The sequence below is a fragment of the Ylistrum balloti genome, unplaced genomic scaffold (assembly GCF_031769215.1).
Source record: "Ylistrum balloti isolate Yb309-2 unplaced genomic scaffold, AGI_CSIRO_Ybal_v1 Utg371186, whole genome shotgun sequence".
Taxonomy (NCBI): Eukaryota; Metazoa; Mollusca; class Bivalvia; order Pectinida; family Pectinidae; genus Ylistrum; species Ylistrum balloti.
The window spans coordinates 68,866-82,764 of NW_026782646.1; the positions used below are offsets into that span (position 1 = coordinate 68,866).

Consider the following 13,899-nt stretch of genomic DNA (forward strand, 5'->3'; position numbering starts at 1 on the left):
AATGTCTAAACTGCCGACAGAGAGTCGTGAACAATGCATGACGCATGTCTTAACTACCTAGAAACGACACGTGAACAGTGTATGACGTATGTCTTAACTACCTAGAAACGACACGTGAACAGTGTATGACGCATGTCCTAACTACCTAGAAACGACACGTGAACAGTGTATGACGCATGTCTTAACTACCTAGAAACTACACGTGAACAGTGTATGACGTATGTCTTAACTACCTAAAAACGACACGTGAACAGTGTATTACGCATGTCCTAACTACCTAGAAACGACACGTGAACAGTGTATGACGTATGTCCATACTAACTAGATACAACACGTGAACAATACCTATTACATATCCGAACTGCCTGAAAACTAGATGTGAACATACGTAGCACATGTTTTAAATACATGGAGACTTCAATTTAACTATATATGACGCACCCCAAAATTGCCTAGAGACGACACAATGTAACAATGTCTTATCTACCTGGAAACACCTGGTGAAAAATACATGCCACATGTCCTAATTGGGTAAAAAATTATACATGGACTATACATTACCCTAGTCCTAACTGCCTACAGACGACACGTGCATCAGTCTTGTCCCAGCTATCATCACAAACGGTTCCCCACTGACCAGCATGATAGATCTCAACACGGCCCACTCTGTCTGAGCTGTCTCGGCCGGCCAGGCGGATGGACCCTTCAATCCCATCGCTTCTCGGCGTCGTTGTGGAAATGGTCGACGGTGTTACAGTCACTGTTTTACATTAAGGTACAGTGCATGATTGCATTTAAACGACCATTAACTTGATGGCCAGTATTTAGTTGTCGAGAAAATGGCAATGTTTATGAAATATCGAGTATAAGAACATCGGTAGAGAAATGAACTTATCCTGCAACTGGCTCTACCATTGTCGCAATACACCTGCCACATATATTTTTTCTGTATTCGGCAGTGAAGAAAAAAAACTATTTTAGCACGTGCGTTAATTCGACAGAACTACTTACTGAAATAACTTAAATCTTACGCTTAACAAGAAAAATAACTGTTGAAATTTAAGTTTTAAAATGTTATAATAACAAAGTTATTCACGGAAATTCATATAATCGCTGTCATATTAATTGCAGCTTTGAACTATATTTCTGCGCGCACCAATCATTTTGTCGTACATCATCAGACAATAAAAAGAGATCGAACAACAAAGCTGTTGAAGTTTTGATGGTCTGATTTTCAATCAGTGTTACAGGATGAATAGAATACTTGGTCGGTGTCTTAAAATGTAATCTTCATATATTGTAGATATTTACGTATCGTTTACTACGAAGACTATGAGATACATAAGATATTGTTGGTTGGGATTTCAAAATCATCATGACGTTTGTCTGTAATACCTGTGGGACATGGAGCGTTTGTCAGAATATAATATGAGGATGGTATATTGCGCTGTGTTATTATGAAAGTCACTGGTACCTTCACCAGATTTTCTATTCAATAAGAATCATAAAATGAATATAGATATCAAATTTATATTTGAGCAACTCAGGCATAACTCTTAAATTGTAATTTAAAATTCTAAAACAGCTTAAGGTATTATGCAACTCTTAATGTAATAACGGCGCTTAATGTAATAATTGTTACAATATAATAAAGTTATTTTTATTACATTAAGCGGGGCAACTGTTACGTTTAATGTAATAATAATTTTTTTATTACATTAAGCGTCGAAACTACTGTTGACAAATATAAGAAGGTCCTTAGTGTAATAAAGTCCGAAATGAAGGGGGACATATTGAGTCTTCTGTTTTGTATTATGTCTTTTGGGGTATTATTAGGTCCCCACATCGATATGCGGAAGCCCTATAGGAATCACCCTATCCGTCCGTCCGTCTGTCCATCCAGACAGCCGGACCTACGGACGTCAGCACTTTTGTTTTCCGATGATAGCTTCAGTTATGATTAGATTAATGATTAGAATGCCATCAAACCTTGCATGTGGCTAAAATGCCAGTTACCTCCCTTTTTGTATGCATACACATTACGATGATCCCCGTCAGCCGTGTCATATCAAAGACGTTTAAAATGGCACTTGAAGCTTCCCCCCCTTAAAACATTATTACTGCAAGGAGCAAGGTACTGAACGGTCTGGAGTCAGTATAACGGTCAGTATTGACGAGGAGAATTAATTGGTTGATTGTCCGATCAACACATTGCAGGTCATTTACGGATATGCCAGTTTAAGTTGCAGAGGAAGACCCTAGAATATCTGCATAGAAACACCGACCTCCGGCAAGTAACTGCCAAATTTCGACCACAAGGAAAGGAAATCCCTATAAATCTGTATCTTCTCTGAACGGGTTTCGAACTCAAAAACTAGGAGGTGATAGGCTACAACGATCACGGGGCGCAACGACCTAGACCGTTCGGCCACCGACACCCTGGCCTCTCCAAACCTTGACGGGAACATACACCATTATAGTATATTATTGCTATATTGTCTTGTAATCTACACGCAGTGTACTTCCGTAACAGTATAAAAATTGCTACATTAGAGGCAATACAACCACAACGCTTTGTGTAATAGTTTATTTTGTATTACTCTAAGCGTAACAATTGCAACTCTTGATGTAATAAAGAGAAGTTTATTACATGAAGCGTAACGGTCGCAACGCTTAATGTAACAATGATTACATTAGCGCCGTTTTTACATTAAGAGTTGCGTCAAGGTACAGTCTCACCGTCTGTTTCCAAACAGGATACACCAGCATCCTCACTGTGTCCACAGTTTTCACGACCCCATCCCCTGAACGTGCATTCAAATAAACTCGATTCGGTTCCGGTACACTGGACATCATCCATCCATGTTGGTTCAGACCCTTCACCAAACCGTGCCTCCGTATAAGCCCTGCCAACGTTTCCGCTACGGAGAGATCAGGACAATGTATTATAACCTATCCTGATTAGTATTTACCAATGTTATAGCTTACTATGATAAATTGTCACACTCTGACAGACGATTTGTGGTCTCCCCTCCATGGGATAGACTGCACAACATATCCCACTACCGCGCACAGTCTATTTCTCTTAGACTTTATGGCAGATTTAACAAAGTGACACTTGCATACATTACATCTGGGCTCGAGCTCAAGACCCTGGTTTGCTTTATACACATGCAGTCAAATGTAGCGATCCACATCATTTGGTTTGCCTTATATCATCACCTGTATTTCTGAAGATATTTTGTTTGCGATAGAGATCATTATTTCAAATTTTGACAATAGGAATATAAATGGTATTTTGCAAGTAAAGCTAACAGTGTCATTCAGTGAAAATAATTCTCCCACAGTGCATCGCGGACATCGGGAAAGATAACTCTGATAGAAATAACCTTATGTAAGAGTAGCAAAATGTCGTCTTACTGTGAGTATTGATACTAGCTAATCTGAATGTAATCGTTATCATAAGTGTTGTACTGTTTTACTTTATCTTAAATAATTTGAATATTTTACACGAGAAACTATGTTTAACAGTAATTTTAGATATAGACAAAGCGACATGTTCAGACTCGCGCCAATAAACAGTATGAAAAACGCGAAAGATTGAATATTCATTGCAACGCTGTCTTTTACACTCGTGCTGCACTTAAAGTTAAATTTTTATATATCATTCAGTGAAACATAAGTGTTATTCTTGAACGTTTTCTCCCGGTTGGTTATATCAATAGAACAGAAGTTCTTATAACACAACCAGCAGAAGATTAGTGTGTAAGGTTTCGATGACTACACGGTCACCTTCATCTTATAACACAACTATTAGAAGATAAAAGTATGACGTTTCGATGACTACACGGTCTGTAATCCTATGCACACTACGGTCAAAAATCGTGTGACGATAAACAGATTATAGACCAAAAATACATGAAATGATAGTTTATAGTACAGCTCAAAAGAAGGTCGATTCTTTATCATCTCACTATGTACGTCAGTGCTAGTACACACCACACTGGTTATTTGTCTGATGAAGGTGACAGTGTAGATCTCGTACACTACGTACGTCAGTGCTAGTACACACCACACTGGTTATTTGTCTGATGAGGGTGACAGTGTAGATCTCCTACACTACGTACGTCAGTGCTAGTACACACCACACTGGTTATTTGTCTGATGAAGGTGACAGTGTAGATCTCGTACACTACGTACGTCAATGCTAGTACACACCACACTAGTTATTTGTCTGATGAAGGTGACAGTGTAGATCTCGTACACTACGTACGTCAGTGCTAGTACACACCACACTGGTTATTTGTCTGATGAGGGTGACAGTGTAGATCTCCTACACTACGTACATCAGTGCTAGTACACACCACACTGGTTATTTGATGAGGGTGACAGTGTAGATCTCCTACACTACGTACGTCAGTGCTGGTACACACCAAACTGGTTATTTGTCTGATGAAGGTGACAGTGTAGCCATCAAAACGTCACATTCTCGTGCTTGTTATGTTGTAAGAACGCCTCCTCTATAAGCATTATTCGTCAAGAAACAAAGATAATTTTCCATTACCTGTATCCCAGCATTCTACATACAACAATAGCATCATTGGTATCCCACAAATCATCACAAACTGTACCCCAGCGACTGTCGTGGTAAACCTCCACTCTGCCCTCGTCTGGGTTTCGGCCATTCACAAGGCGAATGTCATCTAAATATAAGGACATGCTGTGCGATCAATCGAGTTTTCTTTAACACTTCATTCAGTTGTAAAGAGCGATGTTCGAATTGATATATTATCTAGGGTTTTTTTCTTCTTTTTCTTCATTTATTACTTTCCTTGTACTTTTTCATGAGTCGCCAAAAATCTTTCTTTCGTTCATATTTGTCCTGGTTTTATTGAATTTGAGTTTTGATTATGATTATGTTGACATGTTGGTCTTTTTGTCCTAGTTATATTGAATTGGAGGTTGAATAATGACTATTTTGAGGTGTTCATATTTTCCATGTTGTTTCCATAATAGAACCAAAACAGATCCGTTTCTATTGCTCGACCAATGAATGTTGTTATGTACCGTCGAACATCGTTTCCGGGGCGTTGTTAATGTGCGTGGCCTATGGCGTCAATGTAAAAAGTTATATAAAGCTTCAAAAACTATTGGATTAAACATCATCAACTGTAACATCAACTTTATGAAAATGAGTATCTTCCTAGACCCTGTGTCTCCTGTGACTTACTTAATCACATCAACTGTTGATGTAAACACACGAATACCCTGTAATTATCGAGGTTGTCATTTCACCTTCACATCTAATGCTTACCTCTTTTTCCACACGAGACACCAGCGTCCTCCCTGTGACCACAATTCTCGACTCCCCATCCTCTAAAGGGACATTCAAACAAAGATGTCTCTGAGCCAGTACAAGCTACGTCATCCATCCATGTCGGTTCTTCGCCTTGTCCATAAAAGGCCTCTGTGCGAGCAGTTCCTGGCAAACTGTAACATCAAAGCAGAGCTTGGGTATTTAAAAAAATGTTTCCCGCTTATCTACAAGAAAAAAACATATCTTCAGTCCGGATTCCAAAAATATGTTAAGTTATCTACTCTTTTCCACGCTGTAAGATTTTAACCGCTAGTAAATGTTACTGTAAAAACTTTATATATTATAAAAGTTATTTGTATTTTGTACTTGTTTTGTAGCAAACCATAGAAATAAACAGATCTACCTTAATCCAAGCATTCGGCAGACAACAGTAGCATCCTGATCGTCCCATAGATCGTCACACACCGTTCCCCACTGACCGTTGTAAAACACCTCTACTCGTCCTGATTGGGCATCCCCATTTACTAAGCGAATAGAGGTATTCCCTGTGCTACCTGCATCAATGATATCTATATTTGACACCTTGACAAACGATGGATCGCAGAAATTGTACAAAACACATACAGGTGTAAGCACCTTTCGATACAAGTTTTTTAATTACATAATATATATTGTAAACAAACAATTAATTCAATTGCGTCATACAGTTTTTTCGTTCTACCGATATACTGAAAAAATGTTAACTCGAGGAATCTATAAATAGCGAACACAAAAATGAAACTTCGAACAAAGAAGGGATCTTAAAATACAGCACTCCTAAATTAAACTGCATACAGAGGTGAGACATCTTATCATCGAACTCTTAATAAAAATGAAAATCTAAGAGTTTATTCCCGATGTTGCAGAGAAGTTCCACGAGAGCGTTTAAGAGAAAAATTAGTTCCCCAATGGAGACAAGAAATTTGTTCCCCGATGGAGCGAAGAAGTTACTTCCAGATGGAGCCAAGAAAATAGTTTCCCGATGGAGCCTAGAAAATAGTTCCCCGATGGAGCCTAGAAAATAGTTCCCAGATGGAGCCAAGAAAATAGTTCCCAGATGGAGCCAAGAAAATAGTTTCCCGATGGAGATAAGAAGTTATTTCCCCGATGGAGATAAGAAAATAGTTCCCAGATGGAGCCAAGAAAATAGTTTCCCGATGGAGCCTAGAAAATAGTTCCTCGATGGAGATAAGAAGTTATTTCTCCGATGGAGATAAGAAAATAGTTTCCCGATGGAGCCTAGAAAATAGTTCCCCGATGGAGCCCAGAAAATAGTTCCCCGATGGAGCCAAGAAAATAGTTCCCAGATGGAGCCAAGAAAATAGTTTCCCGATGGAGATAAGAAGTTATTTCCCCGATGGAGATAAGAAAATAGTTCCCAGATGGAGCCAAGAAAATAGTTTCCCGATGGAGCCTAGAAAATAGTTCCTCGATGGAGATAAGAAGTTATTTCCCCGATGGAGATAAGAAAATAGTTCCCAGATGGAGCCAAGAAAATAGTTTCCCGATGGAGCCTAGAAAATAGTTCCTCGATGGAGATAAGAAGTTATTTCCACAATGGAGATGAGTTCAAAGATGTAGCTTAAATCTTATATAAACTTGTTTTGATTGGGCTACGAAGTAAATAGGGTTAAATGCCAGTAATCAGACCAGAATATGTTTGTACCTGAACATATGACTCCGGCATCTTCGTCATGACTGCAGTCCGCGACTCCCCAGCCTCGGTGTTCACACCTCCCTATATCTGTCTCATTTCCTGTGCACTGGACGTTGTCCAACCAAATTTGGCCACTGCCAGCACCAAAATAACCTTCCACCTTGTGAAGACCACCTCTGTAAGGTGTTAAAAGACAGACCATGCATGTAATTTGTTTATATATTCATTTTCTTGTCTTGTCTTTTCAAATCTAATCATTCGTTTTTGACACAAATAATAAAAGTATGTCGGATGTTTTTTTTTTTTTTTTTCAAATGAAATTTGGCTGGTAATCAGGCCTTGCACTAAATTAAAGTAAAGGATTTTGTTGACGTCTTCTACAGAGCTCTGTCCCTCAGAAATAATCCATGTTCTCAATACTGTAAATCACTTATAATTTGCGTCGGATTTACTTTCGCGTTATTACCTAAAGATAGCCAATCGCGAATTCAAGTCCTTCGCGATTCTTTGTACGTAACTAAAGTTCTTGGGAAAATCCATGCTGATTCGGTTACTGATATATATCTAATATCTCCTCATTCGCGAATAAAACGTCATTTCTGAATCACCGTTCGCAAATTCATGTTTATACGAAATCTAAGTGATTAACAGAAGCAAATCAACTTCACAAATGAGTGTGATTTAAGCCGTCATATTAGGCAGCCTCATTGCTTCACTATCAGGGAAGAAGACGGTGAATTGAGAAGTTTCAGATTCAGTTCACGCAAAATCTCGATAAGTCACCGAGCCAAACGAATGTATACCAAGGCGTCACAGTGTAAAATGATAGAGTAATCCTCTGTTGTCCCGAATCAAAAACGATATCTCTACACTACACTACAAATAAACTTACGAGTATCCCAGCATCCTACACACGACAGTAGCATCTCGATAGTCCCAGTAATCGTCACAGATTGTACCCCATTCGTTGTCATGGAACACCTCCACGCGTCCCTCACGCTCGTTTGATCCTCCTACCAAACGTACTCTCGTGACGCCTCCTGAAACAACCATCAGTACATGAAACTGAAAACAAACACAATACAAACATATCGACGGAATCATAATCCAAACACTTCATCAGTACACGGTATTGAGTACAAACGAATTAACAACATGTCGACAGAATCATAATCCAAACACTTCATCAGTACACGGTATTGAGTACAAACGAATTAACAACATGCCGACAGAATCATAATCCAAACACTTCATCAGTACACGGTACTGAGTACAAACAAAATACCAACATGTCGACAGAATTATAATCCAAACACTCCATCAGTACACGGTACTGAGTACAAACAAAATACCAACATGTCGACAGAATTATAATCCAAACACTTCATCAGTAAACGGTATTGAGTACAAACAAAATACCAACATGTCGACAGAATCATAATCCAAACACTTCATCAGTAAACGGTATTGAGTACAAACAAAATACCAACATGTCGACAGAATCATATTCCAAAGTCAAATTCAATTAATCAAGGTAACAAAAGAGCGATTAACACGGTTCTGGTATACTTATTGGTGTCGTTTTTAAAGCATTATTCTAGTATACTTAGTGGTGTCTTTGTTAAAGCATGATTCTAGTATACTTAGTGATGTTGTTAAAGCATGATTCTAGTATACTTAGTGATGTTGTTAAAGCATGATTCTAGTATACTTAGTGATTTCGTTGTTAAAGCATGATTCTAGTATACTTAGTGATGTTGTTAAAGCATGATTCTAGTATACTTAGTGATTTCGTTGTTAAAGCATGATTCTAGTATACTTAGTGGTGTCGTTTTTAAAGCATGATTCTAGTATACTTAGTGTTGTCGTTGTTAAAGCATGATTCTAGTATACTTAGTGGTGTCGTTGTTAAAGCATGATTCTAGTATACTTAGTGATGTTGTTAAAGCATGATTCTAGTATACTTAGTGATTTCGTTGTTAAAGCATGATTCTAGTATACTTAGTGATGTTGTTAAAGCATGATTCTAGTATACTTAGTGATTTCGTTGTTAAACATGGTTCTAGTATACTTAGTGGTGTCGTTGTTAAAGCATAATTCATGATTCTAGTATACTTAGTGGTGTCGTTGTTAAAGCATGATTCTAGTATACTTAGTGATGTCGTTGTTAACGCATGATTCTAGTATACTTAGTGTTGTCGTTGTTAAAACATGATTCTAGTATACTTAGTGGTGTCGTTGTTAAAGCATAATTCATGATTCTAGTATACTTAGTGATGTCGTTGTTAAAGCATTATTCTAGTATACTTAGTGGTGTCGTTGTTAAAGCATGATTCTAGTATACTTAGTGATGTTGTTAAAGCATGATTCTAGTATACTTAGTGGTGTCGTTGTTAAAGCATGATTCTAGTATACTTAGTGTTGTCGTTGTGAAAGCATGATTCTAGTATACTTAGTGGTGTCGTTGTTAAAGCATGATTCTAGTATACTTAGTGGTGTCGTTGTTAAAGCATGATTCTAGTATACTTAGTGGTGTCGTTGTTAAAGCATGATTCTAGTATACTTAGTGGTGTCGTTGTTAAAGCATGATTCTAGTATACTTAGTGTTGTCGTTGTTAAAGCATGATTCTAGTATACTTAGTGTTGTCGTTGTGAAAGCATGATTCTAGTATACTTAGTGGTGTCGTTGTTAAAGCATGATTCTAGTATACTTATTGGTGTCTTTGTTAAAACATGGTTCTAGTATACTTAGTGATGTTGTTAAAGCATGATTCTAGTATACTTAGTGGTGTCGTTGTTAAAGCATGATTCTAGTACACTTAATGGTGTCGTTGTTAAAGCATGATTCTAGTATACTTAGTGGTGTCGTTGTTAAAGCATGATTCTAGTATACTTAGTGGTGTCGTTGTTAAAGCATGATTCTAGTATACTTAGTGATGTTGTTAAAGCATGATTCTAGTATACTTAGTGGTGTCGTTGTTAAAGCATGATTCTAGTATACTTAGTGTTGTCGTTGTTAAAGCATGATTCTAGTATACTTAGTGGTGTCGTTGTTTAAGCATGATTCTAGTATACTTAGTGATGTTGTTAAAGCATGATTCTAGTATACTTAGTGGTGTCGTTGTTAAAGCATGATTCTAGTATACTTAGTGTTGTCGTTGTTAAAGCATGATTCTAGTATACTTAGTGGTGTCGTTGTTAAAGCATTATTCTACTATATTTAGTGTTGTCGTTGTTAAAGCATGATTCTAGTATACTTAGTGATGTCGTTGTTAAAGCATGATTCTAGTATACTTAGTGTTGTCGTTGTTAAAGCATGGTTCTAGTATACTTAGTGTTGTCGTTGTTAAAGCATGATTCTAATATACTTAGTGATGTTGTTAAAGCATGGTTCTAGTATACTTAGTGATGTTGTTAAAGCATGGTTCTAGTATACTTAGTGGTGTCGTTGTTAAAGCATGGTTCTAGTATACGTAGTGATGTTGTTAAAGCATGGTTCTAGTATACTTAGTGGTGTCGTTGTTAAAGCATGATTCTAGTATACTTAGTGTTGTCGTTGTTAAAGCATGATTCTAGTATACTTAGTGATGTTGTTAAAGCATGGTTCTAGTATACTTAGTGATGTTGTTAAAGCATGGTTATAGTATACTTAGTGGTGTCGTTGTTAAAGCATGGTTCTAGTATACGTAGTGATGTTGTTAAAGCATGGTTCTAGTATACTTAGTGGTGTCGTTGTTAAAGCATGATTCTAGTATACTTAGTGTTGTCGTTGTTTAAGCATGATTCTATGCTGAAGCATGGGACTTATAATATTTTTACCGTGAAAATGAAGCAAGTTGTTTTTATGTATATAAGCAGTAACCCTGTGGTGTCTGTTTTTATAATATATTTATATTTTTTTATATGTATATATGAAGTATTTGCCCTACCCTGTGGTGTCGTTGTTTTTATGTATATATAAAGTATTTGCCCTACCCTGTGGTGTCGTTGTTTTTATGTATATATGAAGTATTTGTCCTACCCAGTGGTGTCGTTATTTTTTATGTATATTTTAAGTATTTGCCCTACCCCGTGGTGTCGTTGGTTTTTTGTCTATATGAAGTATTTGCCCTACCCTGTGGTGTCGTTGTTTTATGTATATATAAAGTATTTGCCCTACCCTGTGGTGTCGTTGTTTTTATGTATATATGAAGTATTTGCCCTACCCTGTGGTGTCGTTGTTTTATGTCTATATAAAGTATTTGCCCTACCCTGTGGTGTCGTTGTTTTTATGTATATATAAAGTATTTGCCCTACCCTGTGGTGTCGTTGTTTTTATGTATATATGAAGTATTTGCCCTACCCTGTGGTGTCGTTGTTTTTATGTATATATGAAGTATTTGCCCTACCCTGTGGTGTCGTTGTTTTTTATGTATATATGAAGTATTTGCCCTACCCTGTGGTGTCGTTGTTTTTTTTTTTTATGTATATATGAAGTATTTGCCCTACCCTGTGGTGTCGTTGGTTTTATGTCTATATGAAGTATTTGCCCTACCCTGTGGTGTCGTTTTTTTAGGTATATATGAAGTATTTGCCCTACCCTGTGGTGTCGTTGTTTTTTATGTATATATGAAGTATTTGCCCTACCCTGTGGTGTCGTTGTTTTTATGTATATATGAAGTATTTGCCCTACCCTGTGGTGTCGTTGTTTTTATGTATATATGAAGTACTACCCTGTGTTTTATGTGTACCCTGTTGTTTTTATGTATATATGAAGTATTTGCCCTACCCTGTGGTGTCGTTGTTTTTATGTATATATGAAGTATTTGCCCTACCCTGTGGTGTCGTTGTTTTTTTTATATGTATATATGTATAAGTATTTGCCCTACCCTGTGGTGTCGTTGTTTTTATGTATATATGAAGTATTTGCCCTACCCTGTGGTGTCGTTGTTTTTATGTATATATGAAGTATTTGCCCTACCCTGTGGTGTCGTTGGTTTTATGTCTATATGAAGTATTTGCCCTACCCTGTGGTGTCGTTGTTTTATGTATATATGAAGTATTTGCCCTACCCTGTGGTGTCGTTGGTTTTATGTCTATATGAAGTATTTGCCCTACCCTGTGGTGTCGTTGTTTTTATGTATATATGAAGTATTTGCCCTACCCTGTGGTGTCGTTGTTTTTATGTATATATGAAGTATTTGCCCTACCCTGTGGTGTCGTTGTTTTTATGTATATATGAACTACCCTGTGGTGTCGTTGTTTTTATGTATATATGAAGTATTTGCCCTACCCTGTGGTGTCGTTGTTTTTATGTATATATGAAGTATTTGCCCTACCCTGTGGTGTCGTTGTTTTTATGTATATATGAAGTATTTGCCCTACCCTGTGGTGTCGTTGTTTTTTATGTATATATGAAGTATTTGCCCTACCCTGTGGTTTCGTTGTTTTTATGTATATATGAAGTATTTGCCCTACCCTGTGGTGTCGTTGTTTTTATGTATATATGAAGTATTTGCCCTACCCTGTGGTGTCGTTGTTTTTTATGTATATATGAAGTATTTGCCCTACCCTGTGGTGTCGTTGTTTTATGTATATATGAAGTATTTGCCCTACCCTGTGGTGTCGTTGTTTTTATGTATATATGAAGTATTTCCCCTACCCTGTGTGGTTGTTATTTTTTATGTATATATGAAGTATTTGCCCTACCCTGTGGTGTCGTTGTTTTTATGTATATATGAAGTATTTGCCCTACCCTGTGGTGTCGTTGTTTTTATGTATATATGAAGTATTTGCCCTACCCTGTGGTGTCGTTGTTTTTATGTATATATGAAGTATTTTACCCTGTGGTGTGTTGTTTTTATGTATATATGAAGTATTTGCCCTACCCTGTTTTTATGTGTCGTTTTTTTTATGTATATATGAAGTTTTTATGTATATATGAAGTATTTGCCCTACCCTGTGGTGTCGTTGTTTTTTTTTATGTATATATGAAGTATTTGCCCTACCCTGTGGTGTCGTTGTTTTTATGTATATATGAAGTATTTGCCCTACCCTGTGGTGTCGTTGTTTTTATTTATATATATATGAAGTATTTGTCCTACCCTGTGGTGTCGTTGTTTTTATGTATATATGAAGTATTTGCCCTACCCTGTGGTGTCGTTGTTTTTTATGTATATATGAAGTATTTGCCCTACCCTGTGGTGTCGTTGTTTTTTTTTATATATAAAGTATTTGCCCTAACCAGTGGTGTCGTTGTTTTTATATATGAAGTATTTGCCCTACCCTGTGGTGTCGTTTTTTTTTATGTATATATGAAGTATTTGCCCTACCCTGTGGTGTCGTTGTTTTTATGTATATATGAAGTATTTGCCCTACCCTGTGGTGTCGTTTTTTTTTATGTATATATGAAGTATTTGCCCTACCCTGTGGTGTCGTTGTTTTTATGTATATATGAAGTATTTGCCCTACCCTGTGTTGTCGTTGTCTTTATGTATATATGAAGTATTTGCCCTACCCTGTGGTGTCGTTGTTTTTTTGTCTATATGAAGTATTTGCCCTACCCTGTGTGGTCGTTATTTTTTATGTATATATGAAGTATTTGCCCTACCCTTTGGTGTCGTTGTTTTTTATGTATATATTATTTGCCCTACCCTGTGGTGTCGTTGTTTTTATGTATATATGAAGTATTTGCCCTACCCTGTGGTGTCGTTGTTTTTATGTATATATGAAGTATTTGCCCTACCCTGTGGTGTCGTTTTTATAGGTATATATGAAGTATTTGCCCTACCCTGTGGTGTCGTTGCTTCATGTCTATATAAAGTATTTGCCCTACCCTGTGGTGTCGTTGTTTTTATGTATATATGAAGTATTTGCCCTACCCTGTGGTGTCGTTGTTTTTATGTAT

General features: G+C 37.1%; 2 protein-coding genes across 2 annotated transcripts in view; both read right to left on the reverse strand.

Moving 5' to 3' along the window:
- LOC132561287 (deleted in malignant brain tumors 1 protein-like) overlaps positions 1–8,008 on the reverse strand; it is a 67,467-nt gene extending 59,459 nt beyond the window's left edge. Inside the window, exons 1-7 of the mRNA XM_060226014.1 lie at positions 7,906–8,008; positions 7,023–7,189; positions 5,721–5,871; positions 5,315–5,490; positions 4,565–4,703; positions 2,740–2,921; positions 562–760 (exon numbers count right to left, since the gene is read on the reverse strand). Coding sequence (XP_060081997.1) covers positions 562–760; positions 2,740–2,921; positions 4,565–4,703; positions 5,315–5,490; positions 5,721–5,871; positions 7,023–7,189; positions 7,906–7,919 — 1,028 coding nt within the window. The 5' untranslated portion in view covers positions 7,920–8,008. The remainder of the gene's footprint in view (positions 1–561; positions 761–2,739; positions 2,922–4,564; positions 4,704–5,314; positions 5,491–5,720; positions 5,872–7,022; positions 7,190–7,905) is intronic.
- The window catches only part of LOC132561265 (soluble scavenger receptor cysteine-rich domain-containing protein SSC5D-like), a 38,777-nt gene continuing 32,885 nt past the window's right edge, over positions 8,008–13,899 (reverse strand). Inside the window, exon 7 of the mRNA XM_060225992.1 lies at positions 8,008–8,053. Within this exon, the coding sequence (XP_060081975.1) occupies positions 8,008–8,053 (46 nt within the window). The remainder of the gene's footprint in view (positions 8,054–13,899) is intronic.